Genomic DNA, 18,640 nt, shown 5'->3' on the forward strand with positions numbered 1-18,640 from the left:
TATTTAAACATGTAGTGACTAAGGAAAAGTTCCAGTGGACTGGAAATAATGAATTTTTGCTTGTAGGCTGAAAACTGCATAATGCATCTTTTTATGCAAAGTATCAGTATTCCCCCTCAGCAAATGAAAAACCTGTAGGGAAAAAAACAGAAAGGTGTTGGCCACTTGATCAATGGTTTCATATCTTCAATGTCCACAAACCTTTTGGGGTTTCAGAAGTTCATGTATGTACTGCCTACTTACATATGGACTGAAATGCTRTATATCTTTATCTACAGTCTGGACGAGGGGATCAAGGGCACCCTCAGTGGCTTTGCAGATGATACCAAGTTGGTTGGAAGTGTTGATCTGCTGGAGGAGGGGAGGGTTTTACAGAGGAATCTGGACAGGATGGATCAGTGGGCTGAGGCCAATTTTATGAGATACAACAAGGCCAGGTGCCAGGTCCTGCATTCTGTTCACAACCCCATGCAATACTCCAGGCTTGGAATTGAGTGCCTGGAAAGGTGCCCGTTTGGAAAAGGACCTGGGGGTGCTGGTCAATAGCAACTGAACGTGAGCCARTGTGTGCCCAGGTGGCCAAGGAGCCCAATGGCATCCTGGCCTGTATCACAAACAGTGTGGCCAGCAGSACCAGGGCAGGGATTATTCCCCTGTACTTGGCATTGATGTGGCTGCACCTCGAATCCTGGGTTCAGGTTTGGGCCCCTCACTACAAAATAGACATTGAGGGGCTGGAGTGAGTCCAGAGAAGGAGAGTAGAGCTGGTGAAGGGTCTGGAGCAAGAGTCTGATGAGGAGCAGTGGAGGGAGCTGGGGGTGTTTAGCCTGGAGAAAAGAAAGCCCAGGGGATAACTTACCACTCTTTACAATTCCCTGGAAGGAGACTGTTGCCAGATGGGGRTCAGTCTCTTCTCCCAGGTAACAAGCAATAGGACAAGAAGTAAAGGCCTCAAGTTGCACCAGCAGTAGTTTAGATTGGACATTATGAAAAATTTCTTCACTGAAGTGATTGTCAAGAACTGGAACAGGCTGCYGAGGGAAGTGGTGGAGTCACCATCCCTGGAGGTATTTAGATGTGGCACTTAGGAACATGGTTTAGTGATGGACTTGCCAGTGCTGGGTTAAGGGTTGGACTCATTGATCTTAAAAGCATTTTCCAATGTAAACATTTCTGTGATTCTGTGATTCTCTCGTTCAACATTCATAAAGCCTGTTTTGGGTACGTTCAAATTAAAACCTAATTAACAGAGTACCTTGCTTTGATAGCCAGCTCAAGTAATGGACTAAACCTTGGCACGTGCTCTAGCCAGCCTCCATGTGCCTGGGCAGCTGCAACAAGAAGTGCCTGTGGTCTGTCTGCTCAACTGTGCTTCCTCAAACCATCTGAGGAGCAACCAGAGCTAAGCTCCTACAGATCTCCCTTTCTTCAAGACAGTGATGTCAGGGCCTGTCTTGWGCTCATGAGTTGGATTAACACACAGTGTTGGGCCATTTACACCGGTGGTAGGTGAATATCTGAGTCTGTGAAGGCGCAGTGCAGATCAGAGGCATTCAGCTCCTCTTGTCCTGCTGCCCATCTAAAGTCTGTCTCTAACTGTCTGTGCAACTTACGTTTTGGATTCAAGTTGAGGCCCAAGACAAAGTTTGGAGAATGCTGTAAACATGACCATGTTGTTATAATCTAAATGCAGCAGCATTCCAGTAAGGCTGGTGTGTGTGTAAAGCCGATGCCGTTACTTGGTGAATAAGGGTCAGGGTGCATGTTCTGAGTTATTAAAGCATTAAGAAGTCACATTTTGAATTTATTGTCAGAGCACATAAATACCTGTTCACTGAGCTTTCTGCATGTTTGCAGAGAGAATTTTGCCTAGAAGGAGAAATGGCAAACACATGGMCCAGCAATGGGAGCAAGCTGTTGAGTAGAGCAACAGAACTTCTCTGGCCTCCTTAGGGATTTATTTATTAATTTAAAGGAAAATTTCCATTCAATCTCAAGAGCAGAGGAGGAATGCTTATTCAATATTTATCTTTTCAAAGTTTATATACTTGTGAGCTTTTGACAAGACCTAATCAAACAAGACAAGATCCTTGATAGTCTCCTGACAGAAAGAACTACTCATGAAGAGTAGCTATGCCACTGTGTGTATCTGTTCATGTCATATATATGAGATGTAGAAAAATGCTGAGCTAATCTAACAAAGCCATCCCCAGGCTAGATTTTTTCAAAAGGAAAATATTTTAAAATAGAATCAGTATTTAACTAGGATTTTTAATAATAGATTTTCCCTAATGATAAGGTTCTTCATTAGCCTACCAGAATTTATGAGTAAGCAACTTCATGCCATTAAGTAATCCCCTTAAATTCACATACCATAATTCTTGCTGTTATGTGTTTGTATGACCTAGATAGAGATTTAAAACAGATAGGATATTTTTGTCATTAAAACATTTGTGTCAGAGGGCAATCCTTTCTGTGTTTAAAAAATAAATGCAGTAGTGTTATGTTGCAAAATTGTTGAGTAAAATAATTGTTACCATTGGCATACGTTCATTTGGAACTTCATGTAGTCTGGGGCAATCAGTACATTTCTGAGACATTTTTCATTTTTTCATCTGCACATGGTGGTTTATTTTTTCTTTTTCTTTTGGCCCTTGCAGAGAAACCTTATTGAATGTTACAGGATTTTCTGTAAGAAGAAAATGTGTAAATGAGCAGAATGTTAATTAGGATTATACTGTTTTGCTGCCTCCAGCTGACTGGAAAGGTCATACTGGCTTATATTTTGCTCTCAAAGACARGACAACTTAAGGGAACTCCAAAAGGCTGTATGTAACATTGTTCAGTTTAGACTTCTAACTTATTTTGATTTATTCACTTTAATAATTGCATACTCTATATTATTTCAATAAATAAAATCATCATGTGCCATTATATCAAATCAGACAAATTCCAGGCCAAGAAGACCAGGCTGATTATTACCTTATAGGCAGCTTTTTCGTGGTAACTTCACAAGATCTCAGGTTAAAGGCTGGAGATTCCTGCAGACCTGGTGATCTCAGGAGGATGTGTGAATGTTGGATGTGATCGCAGGAAAGCCACCTAAGTTCAGAGATGTAGAGGCTTCAGCCAAGGGTAAAACKCAGGGCTGGGCTGTGGAGCTCGCAGAGGGATTCTCAGCCACTGCAGTTCYTCCTTGCTTCTACACTTTGATTTAGCAAAGAAAGCAGAGCAAACTCTTGGCCTCTGTGCATGCTGCTACCCAGCTGATGGGCTTTGCTCACAGCAGATCCCCAGCTCTGTCCTGACACAGTTTTATGTCACAGAGATTGTCGGGTTTCCTTCAGGTGCTGGAGGAAAACATGCCCCTGTTTTGGTGTTGACTGGCCAGTTAGATCCCCGTCTTTTTAATCAGCCAGATAAGGACTGTTGTATGTTTGCACAGTAAAAAGGAGAATCCAGGAGCGCCCTGTGGCAAAGGAAACATACTCACAGAATGGGAACATCTCACAGGCGCTGAGCTTTGGCCAACACACAAAGATCGTCTGTATATCTGCATATACACTTGTAATAAAAGCTTTAATATAAACAACAAGTGACTTAATATAGGCAGCATTTTAACTTTCCTTTTTTTGCAGCTGACATGAACCAGGACTTAMAAAAGGCTGAATCTTGGTATAGTGCATTCAAAGGCCAGCCTCTGATACTCTTCTACCCTACCGTATTCCCAAGGTTGTTAGGAGATAGCAATGTAAATCATGTAATTATAAAACACAGGACTAGAAGGTCATCTGAAAAATATTATAATACATAATCCTTTGGTATATTTATTACAGTTAACTGAAAGTAATTTATATTCTTGCCTGAAGTAAGAAAATCTTTTCTCCAGAACTTTGTCTAATTCTTACATTAGGATCCCTCAGATTACTTAAATAGCTTTTCTTGCTCTCTGCTTTCAACTCACCTGAAAGATCATAGACAGCAATTCTGTTCCTCTCACTTTTTGTCTAGGTAAGGCATACTCCCAATCCAGTATATTTTTCTCTCTGTTAATGAGACTGGCTCATAATTTCTCACAGTGGAGTAGAGCTGCATCATTGTGTCTCTTTGAGCTTATCATTCTTGAATGAGATGTCAATGAACAAAGAACGTATTTAGATGATGTTCTGTGGTATCATAGACAGTGATACAAATGACTGGATTTCCCATAATTTCTGGAAACATCTTTCTTAGTACAATGTAAGGTTTCCCTTGGTTTTTGTATGGTCTCAGCCTGGATAAGTGAAAGTTTCACTACCCCATATTCAGCTGTTTCATACTCTGTCACTTTCAGCCTGAGTTCTCAGTTTTCAGCAGAGGATTTTGTTAGTGCATCACCTTACATTTTATAGTCTTACCTCCATTTCTATTTATGAACTGTGAAGGTCATCCTCTAACAATTGAATTGCCTGTAGGCAATCCAGTCAAATGGATAATTACTTTCAGTGTTTAAAAATCTGCATCACTTTTCCAGTTTTATTTTACAGTTTAKTGGTCAACCACTGGATTTCAGTAGACTTCTGGAGGACAGTGGAAAGAACTCCCTTGAATCATGTCATTGGACTGTGTAGCATCCTGCATGTTGAGGTATTGCCATATGTAGGACATAARAAAGTATGTATCAGTGTCAAAATATGGTAGGATTTTTTTATTATTTAAAGAAATTCAATACAAAGTGCCTTTTCTAGTGAGTCCTTTTGCGCTTACTGCTAACACAGCTTCCTTCAAAATAAAAACAAATCCTGGTACTGCAGTTATACTAAACATGAAAGAAAGGAAGCTATTTATTTAGAATGTGAAKAGATTATGTTTGATGGTTTTGCCACAACATGCTGGATATTGAAATAGTATTGCATCTGTATTCATTTTAGGATGGACCTACGTATTTGTTGGAAGTGAATATAAACTTTTGAGTTACAGCCCCGGTATAAAATCAAGTTTGTTAATAATAGTACATAACACTAAGCATTTTATTACCTCATTGTATTACCTGTCAAGATATTTGTGCTTAATGACAGCCATGATTACACAGCACAGTATTTGGATAAGCATTTTGGGTAGACATGGAAAACAATTGCTGAAAACAATCGAGATATTACTGCAGTATGATACTTTACTAATGATGAAGGCAGATTTGTTTTTCTGGATGGAAAGTTGCCAAGAACTACTGAAAGAAGTCCAAACAGTTGGTGCTCCTCTGAGAAGTGCAAAATATCAGGGKGAATATCTCCTGCAGGTGTACGGTTCTCAGGCTGAGAGTGGCCAAGCCTGGAAGGACTTTGAGCTAAGAGTTACCCATATAATGTCTCAGCAAAACTATTTGTCACTTATTGACAGGGTGGGAGAARTACCAACTGCATTCAAGATTAGACACTTGACTAATTTTAGTTCTCCCRTGGATTTCTTGGGTTATCTCTGGCAGATAACAGCCCCTCTTACTGTTTTTCACTGCAGGCTTGTTCACCACCGTGGGGCTTTCTGGGCATTACAGATTTGCTTTTCCCCTGCTGCAGATAGATGGGTGGGTGAAAAGACCTTGTTTCTCAGGTGATCTGTAACTTGCTGCACACAGTGCAAGTGCCAGCCAAGGTCAAAGACAGCCTTTCCCTCTGCATAAGTGTAAAAGAGATGTCAGCCTTGCTGCATGAGGGACCTCAGCCTGTAACTTTTTCRGTTCCCCTACCCTTTGGCATGCCGGGTGCATCCAAGAGAGTTCTTGCCCAGCAGGGCTTCCTGGTACCCACAGCCTTTGTATCCTTGGTGCAGCTCCTCCTCTTGACTCCAGTGATGCAGGCCTGCAGTTGAGCATCCTATTCCCCATCTGCCGGTCTGTCTTTCCAGGTTCCTGAGCGGCAGTGCTAGCAGGAATGTTTGTAGCAGTAGGTTTTGGGCTCTCTGTCCTRTATTTGCCCTATTCAGCCCATTTAGTATTTCAAAGTGACATTCTCTTCTTCCAGCTATTTTATTGAGATAATAGGCCTGCATTCCCTGACACAAATTTCATTGATTTTCACTGGCCTCCCTGGAGACCTCAAGGCTTCTTCCTSAGTTTGCTATCCATAAAATAATTCRTTTATTGAGAAGTATTTTAGCGTAAGTCTACAAGAGTTGGTGAGCTTATTRCCATATCAATCCAGTCATAGGATGTAACATTTCTGCTTTGGTTTCTGGTCTGTACTTTGAAATTTTGATAGTTTATGGTAGAAGTCTTCAGTTTAGATTTGGGAAGATAWCCTCAAGAAAATGAATCCCCACCGTACATGTTGATTTAATAAGCCTAAGAACATCTTTGCAGTAGAGTCACAGAAGCTTAATGTGGGTACAAAACCTGGTTGGTGGATATAAGCAATGATGGCTTGTTCTTGAATAAAAAGTACATCAGTTCTTTTGGAGGATCCAGACAGTATTATCCCATAGACTYTGGCCTGCATACATTTGTCCTGTGGTGCATCCCAACTCATCTATAACTGAGTGAGAAGCAAAATTATGTCTGACTTCCACACAGAGAATGAGGGCTGTGATTTGCTGAGTTCTGACAGCTTCAGCCCTGAAAGTGAGCAGCCAGAGTGAGACAGGCAGACCTCCMCTTTCCTTATGACCAGGTGAAATAAAAACTTGCCTGTATTCTGTGTCTTCCTCTTTACAAAACCCAGTTTTWTGCTTTCCAGCAAGACAGAAGCTCTCAAGGTTCAAGGGCAGTTCGATGTATTATTCATGTTTGTACACATTTTATTTAAAAAAGTCAAATGCAAGTGAAATGGCTTGGCAGGCAGGGAGATTAGTCCACAGCTTCTATAGGTTTTACAAGGGGTCTCTAGTTCTATGACAGATCAATACAAACCCACAGATCTAATTTCCTCTGCACACTCTGGAGGCTGTGGCTCTGAATTTCTGGCCTGAATTTGTTAGCTGAAAGAGAGTCTTCAAGAGCCATCATTTTGATTTCATCCCAGACCCTGAGCAATGCCTGTGTCTGTTCCCCAGAGTTTGCTTTGACTCTGACAGTGTTAGTAAAATGTTGCGTGTATTGGGGGTGTTTGCTGTGCATGCTTGGTTGCGGGCTCAATGGCCTTAGTACTTTCTGAATGTATAAAAAAAGACTTCATGAAAGAGGCAGCCACAATATTTTATTTAAAGTCACAGGGACACTGGTGAACTGTCACTTCTTTGGAAGCTTTAGCATTTCCTCTGAAGTGCTCCAAGAGATGGTTTACTTGAAGTCTCTCTATCTGGCTCTGCTTTCTGGCATCTTCTCACTGTGCCTACATACATGGCTGTGGGCAAAAAAGTGGGGATTATCACAGTGATGAGAACAGATATCAGGGGCTGCTTTGAAGACACCTTTTGTATTTGAGATGACAGAATGTATATTTTGTATTTGAGATGACAGAATTCCTGCTCTGCCATAGCTACCAAAACAGAAATATCTTCATCCTATTTCCAGTACGACCCCATCTTTTAAAGGGTAATTTAGCTCCTGTGAATATCAAGTAACAAAACTAAGTGATTGCAGAACTGAAGCATAAATAGAAAGAGGAACAGGCAGCAGTGAAATGCTGACACTTCAGCTGAGACTTGGCAAGCCCAGCTGGAAATGCTTGTCCAAGCAATACACACTGCATTCACTGAGTACCTTCACGATTGCCTCTGTGTACAGAGTTCATATCCTCACTGGCCTATTTTAWTTTTTTGCTGACAGTGCAAAGACARAAGTTTAGTATAAAGGACATTTTAAGTAGATTTTCCTATGTGTGTATATATACACAAATGCCATCTTATGCTCATTTATTTGGTAATGAACTGGGTATGTAACTGATTTGTAAGTTWTAAATTTCAGTGGGACTTGTGCTTCTAAGTCACTGAGGCACCTTGGAAAATGTAATCTTTTAGTAAGATGCCCATCTACCATGCTGTAGACAGCTCTTTGGCCACCATGAATTATTCTTATCTTTGGCAAGATCCTTTTTTTTGTCCAACTATGTTTGTCACAAAGGACGTTGCAACTAGTTTTCCTTGGAAATAAGTAAGTCCTTCTTGTACAAAAGTTCCGTATGTATATGAAACTTGTGAAAGACTTTTAAGATGGCAGAAACCACCTAAAGTGTTTTGCATCTCTGCATATAGCCACTAACTTTCAAGGGATCTAGTATAATTTTGTTCAGAGTTCACCCAAATTTGATAAAATTGTAGCAGTTCAATGAATGCTGCCTGCCTGACACTGCTCAGTCTGGGATAGTCACTGAAACCCAGGATGTGTGCAAGGTCTAACACAGCAGTAACACTTGAGCATGCTGGAACTCCTCAGCAGCAACAGAGCATGCTGAGGCAGGACAYGTTTTGTGCCATGACTAATTACAGTATCATTGTGTATTGTTCGATAATTAGTAAATTCTGATAGGAGTTTCTATTTTCAGTGGTCTCTTCACTAGTGTTTTGTTCTTCCATTAAAAAAATTGGTTTATCCAAAGTATTGTGGGCAGCACATTCAGGGAGTTGATTCTGTCCCCCAACTGCACTGTGGTGAGAGCCCAGCCCTGTGTCCAGCTGTGGGATCYTCAGCACAGGAAGGACATGGACCTGTTGGAGCAGGTCCAGAGAAGGACCCTGAATATGATAACAGGGATGGAGCACCCATTGTGAAAACAGAAAAACAGACTGAGCGTGTTGGGCTGTGCAGCCTGGGGAAGAGAAGGCTCCAGGGAGACCTTATTGTGGCCTTCTAAAAGTTAGAGGGGGCTTAGAGGAAAGATGGGGACCAGCTTTTTCATAGGGTCTGTCTCAATAGGATAGGGGTAGTGGTTTCAACTAAAAGAGGTAAATTAAGACTACATATAAGGAAGAAATTTTTTTGTGGTGAGGGTGGTGAAATACTGGAACAGGTTGCCCAGAGAGGGGGTAGATGCCCTGACCCTGGAAACCTTCAAGGTCAATATGGAGGAGCTCTGAGCAACTTGATATTATGGAAAATGTCCCTGCTCATGTTGGACTAGATGACCTTCAAAGGTCCTTTTCAACCCAAACTATTCTGTTTCTGTTTCTATGAGTCTATGATTCTATGGTATATGCATCTTTATGTGTTTGTGTGATTGTTTTGGGAATGAGAAAAGAGGTGAATGAATGGAGCACATTAGGAAAGCCTTTACACCATTGTCTTATTTAGAGTGTCAGAGACCAACCTGCTCCTTGCACATTTTTTGAGCCTTGCTGGGTAAACATAGGGACTATATAGGATGTACTAGGAACTGGCAGATTAATTATTCAGAGAATTACCAAGAAGAGCAGGATGCTTTTAGGTTTTTTCATTCATAGAACTCAAGATTGGACAGTGCTTTGTRAGATCTATGTTAGCCAAGCATAGACTACTAGACTTAATAGAGGGAAGCAGCTGGGTGAGATATTTGGACTGTGGTTCTGTTAATGATATCCTTACTGTATTCATCCAGTAGGTTGGCCTATTCTGGGGTTTAAAAGGAAAGCTAATTGTGCAGGCACTGTCTCATAAATCCTCACCCATTGGTTCAGAAAAGACRCAGGGAACTTCAAAATGTATAATGTCCCTGGTGGAAATAAAAATGCCCCTGAAAATGCAGGTTTCATGTAGCTGCAACAGCAATTTCACCCCAAGTTAGAGCTTGGTTCTTCATTTCCAGGCAAAAATTTAGATTTTCCCATGAAAATGCCTATGATATCTCAACAAATAACATTGTTTCAGATAGTTCTGAACACATTTACGGCAAAGCAGGAGCAGTGTGTTCCAAGTTAYCGTGTTCCATGCTGTGTAGGAGGAAGGCAGTTCTGTTTGGAGCAAGAGTCCCCACATATTGTCAATTAGGAGCAATTCCTGTTYAGACAAACCCCCAAGAATACTGTTCTGGCATGCATGCTTGCAAATACAGCCTGTCTTTATTTGTTGTAAGCATAAGTAAGAGCCATGGATATAAATTTGTAAATATTAAAGGCTTGCATATGCCTGTAACAGTTCACAGGCAATTGCTCAAACGCTCTGGATTCCACATTGTTTTCCTCAGGTAAGGCAGACTGTGGCCCCACATGCAAAATGTAAGGTAATGTTGAATATGTGTGGAGACTGGTGTACACAAGATCATTTTAGTGGGTTAAGCTATTAAGTTATAGAAAGTGGGTCAACTTTCCAAAGGCTTGTTGAATCAAGCTGTCTGCCCATCACCCCTCATTGTTTTCATCTCTCTTCTCCCATTTCTCCCCTCAAACTGGCAGGGGTTTGTCAGTCAGCTAATTCTCCTGAGCAGCCCTTGAGAAAAACTTCTTCTAGTGAGAAAAATGTGTTTCATGTCAAGTTAGGTCTTTTCCAGTCACCATGCAGACTAGCTGGCATAAAGTGATTAACATTACTTAAAGGGAAAACATCAAGGACTTTCAGTGAGAACCCTGTTTGTCAGTGCCAAGGGATAAAGAATTTACTGCTTCACTTGAGCATTGGTTCCAGTGTAAGATTGTTTTCAYGGGTACATTTTATTCCTTTTTATTCCATTTGATTTGGGTCCTGATAAATACTTTTGAGCACAGACACATTTTTTTAATTCCYGCCTGAACTTTTTGATTGGCACACCACAATATGCCAAATAACTTTACCTGGGGCTTCTATATTTGTAATTTACACTAGGTACAGTATCAATTTATTCAGCTACTTCTCCTCGATAGAGTTTGATTTTTAGCAGATGTGTAAAGGTGAGGGGGCCTTGACAAAGAGAACAGCATACATCACCAAAGAGAAAAACTGAATTCCCTCTGTGTTTGTTATTCCAAATAAATTAGCCTGGGCATAATTCAGTATGGATATAATTGGTATAGACTGAAGAAGCAATTCGCACATTCATTTGAAAATTCAAATTTGTTAAGGGTTATGTGGTCATGTTTTCTTTGACTAAATGATTTTGTAGCCTCTTAGCCAATTTGAATACTCTTTTATCAACTGGGTTGAAGTAATTCAGRTAATGAAATGAGTTTTATGAATATAGATGGAAAGGTATACAGAGAGACCCTATAAAATCTCTGAGGAAAAGGATGGTAGTGGGAACATGTGTCTTTTGACATGACAGAAGAACTGAAATACTTATAAGCCCACCAACTTCAGGAAAGCCTGCAGTCAGAATTTAAGACATAAATACTCATTTTTGGTGCTCTKGACTACTGACTTGTCTGTGAAATGCCAGACCAATCCTGGCACACTCCTATGCAACACGTGAACAAAGAATGTCATAGAAGGGGTTTTCCCTCTTGTATCAGATTGACTCCAGCCATTTAGACTTACATCACTCACTGAAAGCTGGGTTGAGCTRTTGACATTTGTATTATACATTCTTCCTCTAGTTTGTTCTCACAGGTTATTGTGTGAGATAAGACTGAATGAACATTAACAGGACCTGGAATGTATTTTAATTGTAAAGCCCCATCAGACATACTGATAATTGCATGTTCTATAATTRAAACTGTGTATGCTTTTCTTTCTAAGCATGGTGACAGCTGTTAGAGCACATCTGGAAAATATGCTTTATGCAAWAGTATTTCAGCTCAGAGAATTTCACAATGCGTAGGATATTTATCAGCATTTCTTTCCAGAATACTAATCTGATTTATCAGTGTTTTTAATATTAAAATCTTGCAATTTTTTATGATGTTTGCAAATCTGTTTTTGAATTCACATACCAGATTGGCCATTCCAGTGTAGTTCAAGGCCAAATGCTGCAGAACAAAGCATTACTTTGCTACTGTTTTTAGGTAGAAGCCTTCATAAGTCTTGTCTGATGGCCTAATARTATTTTCTTCACAGACTTCAGCCAAATATTTTCTCTTTTTCTGATTCTAAAGAGAAATTATTGTTTCATACTGGAATTTCATTGAGAGGAAAAATTCTCATAGTCCTGCTCTGTGGTTCTTGAGGCTCATGTTAACACCCTTCTGTGGTGTCACCTTTGTACCCCCTGCAATCATTATACTATTGCTCAGGACTCTTTGAAGTCAGTGYGAGTGTTTACAAAGTAGGATCCTGGCCTCTTGGAAATGAACAGCAATGTTTCTGTCTGTGCTAGGAGCCCAAGCATTGTGGTTTCTCTGCTTTCCTCAGAACTTTGGTATAGACACTACAAAAACAGATTTTCTGGTATCATTCATTAAAATGGAACAAGAAAGCATAAAACCTCAAACAACTTTAAAACTCTCTATGCATTAATTTATTGCTAATGTTGCTTATTTTATTTGGACAAAAATTACTAAACATGAAGATTCAGAACCTCTGAACCTCAAGGTATCACTCTAATCAGGATCTTTCATTCTGACTCACGCATCTCAAAAACTGCCAACCAACTTGCTTTCAAGACGATGGGGGAGAATTTGCAGACAGGGAACGTTTGCTAACATGCGTGCAAGGGGAAATCAGTTTCCTTTATTTGGAGTAGGAGGCAGCTTTTTAATGATTGATAACATTGTGTTGGAGCAKCTTCACCCCTGAATTTTAAATCATAAATGCTGTGCTTCTTGTGAAGTGGGAGGCAAAATGCAGTTATCCAACCAAGGGAGAAGCTATAGCTGCAAAAAATAATGAGATTAAAAAAAAAATCTACAGTAGTGATACTATAAAATAATATGGAACACATTAGTGGTAATGTGGGAAAATTAATTACAAATTATTGACAGTTTAATTGACCTACGGGAAGTATTTTTATAGACTTTGTGTGCTGTGCTGCTGTTCTTCAGTTTTTTTTAACTTTTCCACTGAGCAGAAAACAACTTTTTCCAATTATGGGGTTTAAAGTTGTAACAAATGATTGCTCTGGGCTGCTGGGTTGTGAGATGTCAGCACTGGATGTGTGACTGAGGCTCTTCCTTTTCTGCCCAGCACCTGCAAAGCCCATCCTGTGAGCAGGGCTTGGGTGCCACTGCTCTGCTCTCATCCCAGTCTTGCTGGTTGCAGAGGCTCTTTGCAAATGATACTTACAAGGTGATTTGACCCCCAGGCTCCGRCTGCACGAAGAAAAGGTCATTAAGGATCGGCGACATCACCTCAAAACCTACCCCAACTGCTTCGTTGCCAAAGAGCTGATWGACTGGCTGATTGACCACAAAGAGGCCTCTGACAGGGAGACAGCCATCAAACTGGTGCAGAAATTACTGGATCACAGCATTATCCACCATGGTAAGTGCAGTATCAGCTGCTAAAAAGTTCTAAGCTAAATTTTATTGACTGCTGTGAGACAAATGGAAATCCCATCTTGCTTTTCAGCCAAGTATAGAACAGGTAGGATCCTTTTCCTGCCAGAAATCTCCCTTGAGCTGGGCTGCTGTGCAAGGTCACCTGTGTGAGGTGAGAGCCTGAAGAAGTGTGATGTTCCCCATGCAGGGGGGGAAGTTACTGGAGTCTATGGTGCTGCTTCCCTGCCTCCAGAGCAGCCCCAGCTAGATTGTGTCCACCCTCTCCCTGCTGCCCTCATTTCCCTGCTCCTAAGAGCACAGTTCTTCAGCTGAAAAACCCATCTGAAAAATCAGCCAGCAAAAAAAAAGATCATTTTTCTCACGTGGATTAGTTCCCTGGCCCTGGCCCTCACACCAGCTGCACAAACATTAGTGCTGGTGCAGCTGCAAGAAAGTTAGTGGTCTGGCTGTGCCCTGATTAATTTTCTCCTAAACTTGTTGTCTATTTGAGATCTGCTCATTTCAGCTTCTTGAATAACAATTCATGCTGATGAAAAGRAGCTTTCCAATTCACTGGTAGCATTTAGTTGCCTTTTGGGGCACAAAGAGGCTGGGAAGCACACAAGCAAAGAAGATCCAAGGCCTCAATTTCAAGCCTATAGTATTACCTATTTCAAAACCACAAATGTACCATTTGTTTCTTTTTTAAGAGAAAACTGAGTCACTATGAACAGACGAATGTTGACTTTATGCAGAGGTCATTGTGTGTGTGTACAGCAATGCCGCTGCTATCTACACATTAACAACACCTTAATTAAAAGTCAGAAATGCACATATTGAATGAGTGCCACTTCTACAGCTTCTGCTTGGCTATTAAATGAAAATTCTGGGTTGTTATGGAAACCGGGACTCACGGTAGATAGTTAAAGAATAAAGTAATTATAGGGTATTCAAATCTGTCTACTTAATCCTCTGTTGAGAAATGTCAGTGAAGAGTTGCATGGATGCCTGAGTGACTTAATTTAATTGAGCAATCAATGTTTTATTGCTGAATGGTTGTTTAAAACTCTAACAACCTTCAGGCATTTTATACCTTAGGATCCAATTGCAAACTGTAGAAGAAATTTTATAAATATGTGTGCATGTGTTCGAAATAGAACAAGTGTTTCTTGAAAATGTTCATGTATTGCACTTCAATAAAATAGTTTACTAAGTGAGCTTGGGTAGGTAAATTCAGAGAGGTTCCTTCAGGTTCTGCAGGATGCTCAGAGCAATCTTTCAAGTCCTGAGTCAAGTGAAAGGGGTACCAGTTCCTGATCCTGTGGTGCAGAAGGTACCCCTGTATGTGGGTTGACTAGTCTCTTAGGAAAAGCTTGCTTGGGATAGCCTTCCCATCAGTTTTTGCCGGAGCCCATCAACAGCTGCTGTTTTACAAACCTAATTTGGCATCTCAGTATGCTCATGTCGTACCTATCACTTGCTAGAAGGCATGGCAGAGCAACTGAGACAATTTTAAGAGGGCAGAAGGCTTTGATTGTAACTGTTTCTTTAGGAAGTCTCAAGTTTCCTGCAGCACTGCTAACTGATATGGATTACTTAAAGAGGTTTGGTAAACCTTACATTATTGGGCATTCTACTCTGGTGGCTTTTTAAACTGACAAGCCAACAGACTGTTTACATCAAAGGGTTTTCTGGGTGTGCAATGGATGGATACTTTTTTGCTCCTCATGTTTGCGATATTACTATTAAAACTGATGAACACTTATCCCCCTCACTCAGAAATTGGTTACCTCTCCAAAAGTTTTCTCCAGCCTATCATTAGAACTGAGTAAAGTTGTGTGCTCAGAAATGCAGGGGATTGGGCTCTGCATGTGCTTGCTTTCAAGTTCAGCAGCTGTACCCACTAAATCTATCCTCAACTACTTAATATAAATGTGAAGGTTTTTTTTCTTTTTTTTTTTTGTTATTTTGTTTCAGTCTGTGATGAGCATAAAGAATTCAAGGATGTCAAACTGTTCTACCGCTTCAGAAAAGATGATGGGACGTTTCCACTGGACAATGAGGTGAAGGTGTTCATGAGAGGACAAAGACTGTATGAAAAGTATGTTGCATTCAGTATTCATATGTTGATAATAGTGCCATGTGATAGTGCAAATGATACTTGTTAATCTATTTTTTAATAGTCCCAGAAGCTTTCAATTCATTCAGGAAYGGGTCTGGGTAATCCCATTACTTTAGTTGGGGGTCCTTCCCTGTCCCATTTTTCTCTTGCCTTTCTACCATATTCACTTGAGGCATTTCATTTTAAAAGAAATGGCATTTTCTGATGTCCCAGATTGTTAATACTGCCTATATGAGAATGCAATGTAGATTGAAGCTTTTGAAATCTATTCTAGAAAAATAATTACAGAATTATTTGTCAAAATAATTCAAGTAATTACATAATTATTTGTCATGTAAAGGCCTAATCATAATTCCTAAAATGTTAATACACCAAAATGCGCAGAACAAGCAGCAGCATGTCTGTGGAGACTCCATATCTAGAGTTTCACAAGGAGGGATGATTTTAAATCACAGGTGAATTGTATCTTCAGTGTTCCAGTTGGCAAAGTTTCAACATCAGAAAAGTTATGTTAAAAGTATTTCAAAAAACCACGAACCCAACGAAGAGCATCTAATTATGACTTTAAACAGATTATTATGCTGAGATACTGAATATCCCAGTGGATYATTTCTGTCAAGTAACTAGGTATCTTAATCATACTTCCTAATATAAAATTAAAGACATTTTTATTTAGGATGTAGAGATTTTGACACAGTGCWTTCAAGCAGAAAGAATAAAATGTATGTTGGCATATGCTACAAATTAAGGCTAAAGTTGTGATGTGTTGTTTACCAAAAAAACTGGAAGTATATGCTGTAGACTGAACACCGCCCACTATCCTGCTTGCGTGGAGCAGAAGCAGCAGCCAGGAGAGATGCTGTGTTTTCTCACTGGAGGAGATTTGTTTCCTTCTTAGAATAAGGTACTYGGGAAACTCCTAAGTTTAAAAGCTGATAATAAATACTATTTTCAAGGTTACCMAGCTTTGAAGATCAGTTTGGTGAAAAAGCAGTGAAACAAAAACGTCAACAAGTAATTGTAAATGCCACTCCTTTTGTTGCACCCATCATATAAAATACTCTGAGACATAGTGACTGTGACTATTAAAAAATATAATAAATTGTTTAAGACATAAGAAAATGCACCACTGGAAAATATCTTCCATTCTATGCCCTGGTACAGGTGAATTGAATCAGGCATCTCCTAAGCCTTCTGTGTCTTACTGAGCACAGCATTTGCTCTTTGGACTCAATAAACATGCAGTGCCTATATGTGTGACCTGTGCTCTGAAAAGCAGATTAGAGTGTCTACAGTGCTTTTCTTGGTCTATATTTCTATGCTAGTTTTCCATAAGAAAAATATTTTTTTTTGTCAATGCTTTGCATGAAAGGATCCACGGTAGAAAGAACTTTGTTCTACCAGTGTCTGCTTTGATCACCATTTCTCTGGATAGAGAACTATTCCCAAACCAATGTATTTGGTCCAGTTTGTTTAACATTGTATTAACAGAAAAATGTTCATAATCGTAGACATTGTTCCCATCTTGGAAAAGGAGTTAAAGCCAAAAGGTGCGCCTGTATCTAAATATAACTGCATCTTCATAAGGTGCTTGCTCCTAGGCAACATATCTGAAGGGTTCAGAAACTTTTAAAACCAGCCCTGAGTGCTTAATATAGTATCAATTAAAAATACCTGGCATTTCATAACCAGTATGTGACAGTCAAAGCTAGTCAAAATTCTCCATGAATCATCGGAAGTATTTCATATTCATGGGGGATAAGAAAGCACACCTGGGCTATCTGGGCTTCACTTTGTTTATTTTAGCAAATCCACTGTGCAGAGATTTCAGATTTTGGTAGTTTCCTTGTCTGTGCACTTTCATTAGCAACACCTTCACAGTTTCATTGGATACATTTTAAACTCAAAATCTAATACTGAAAATCAGGAAGAGTGCTGCAACGAAATGTGTGATTGTGTAATGTATCTGTTGTATCAGTTTTCCTGATAGTGATGAAAAAGGAAATATTAATTCAGTGCTATTAAAATAATGACTAAATGGCAACAACTGGAGATAAGTATTCACGCACAAACATGAAGTCACTTAGCAGCATTTCCGAGTTGTTTACCAAAATGCCTATGGGCCTAAATGCAAGAGAAATGCAGCTATGCCAAAGGAAATCTATCCAAACCCAACACATTTTGAAAATCTGTGTCTAATTTTGTAGTGTTTGCTAATCTTCAGTAGGCTTTGCTAATTTAAGATAGACATCATTATTTCCTCCTCTTTTCCGCTCTCTGYGTTAGGGCTGGAGTACCACTGTATTCAGAAGTCAGCATAATTTGTGCTTTCCAAAATTTCAGACACATTACCCAGCGCCAGTCCACGCAGAGATTTGTATCTTCATTGGGTAAAATGAACAAAATTTAGAAGGATCAGCAGATTGTTGCATGGGAAGAGGGCTGGATGTGTTAGGCAGGTTCCTTGCATTCAGACTGCTGTTTTGGGTAAATGCCTCGATCTCTGCCCTGGGACAGGGGAACATCAGGACTGTCCCTCTGCTGAGGGGCTCYATTTCCTGTCTCTCTTCTGCGTGTCCACAAAGCTCCTTGTAACCTGAGCTCTCCTTTCTTGTGGCATTACCTCCTTCCCCTGCTGTGGGCATCTTTGGTGGCTGTACCAGTGGGATTAGAAGATTTAAAATCATTCTCTGATTGTAWTCTCCCTTCATTTGCACTGAAAACCATGAATGAGTTCAGGTTCCCTGCACATCATTGCAAACTTTGSTAATCCTTTCTGTGAACATGCTTTGAGCTTCAGTATAGAGATGAAACCTACAGGATTTCCTACAGTCTTGTCTGAAACTGTTGAATTGTTTATAAGATCTAAGRTTGGTATCAGCTTTCAAGCTCTACAGGACTGACCACATAGATTGAATGAGATAAACATGTTTTCTCTTCAATAAAACTCGCTGCAAATCTTATATAAATCCAACACAGACCTTTCATAGCTTTAAAAAACAAATCAAGTTGTGCAGCCATCCTTTTTTATGATGTTTGCAATTCTCAGTAGGGTTTGGTCAGGCACACAAGGTTGTTGTTTCTGGTGCAGTCATGTTTAGGAGCTATAAGTCATTTCATGATGCTGACATCAACTGAGATTTTTGAACCAGATTTCACAGCAAAAGAAGCGCAGATTTATGGTTTTAATTTCAGGAAATCTTTCAGATAATTTTGAGACTGCATTCTTGGAATCACTTTCAGTTTAACTCACTAGTGGTTAAATTGCATTTATCCTCTGGTGCAGTTATTTTGATAAAACAAAGTTAAAGA

General features: G+C 39.9%; 1 protein-coding gene across 1 annotated transcript in view; it reads left to right on the plus strand.

Annotated features, from left to right (window-relative positions):
- Nucleotides 1–18,640, plus strand: part of DEPTOR (DEP domain containing MTOR interacting protein) — a 77,589-nt gene that overhangs the window by 12,989 nt on the left and 45,960 nt on the right. Inside the window, exons 3-4 of the mRNA XM_057368011.1 lie at nt 13,032–13,210; nt 15,184–15,307. Coding sequence (XP_057223994.1) covers nt 13,032–13,210; nt 15,184–15,307 — 303 coding nt within the window. The remainder of the gene's footprint in view (nt 1–13,031; nt 13,211–15,183; nt 15,308–18,640) is intronic.

The sequence above is a fragment of the Malurus melanocephalus genome, unplaced genomic scaffold (assembly GCF_030028575.1).
Source record: "Malurus melanocephalus ecotype Western Australia unplaced genomic scaffold, MMel_1.1 scaffold_3, whole genome shotgun sequence".
Lineage (NCBI taxonomy): Eukaryota > Metazoa > Chordata > Aves > Passeriformes > Maluridae > Malurus > Malurus melanocephalus.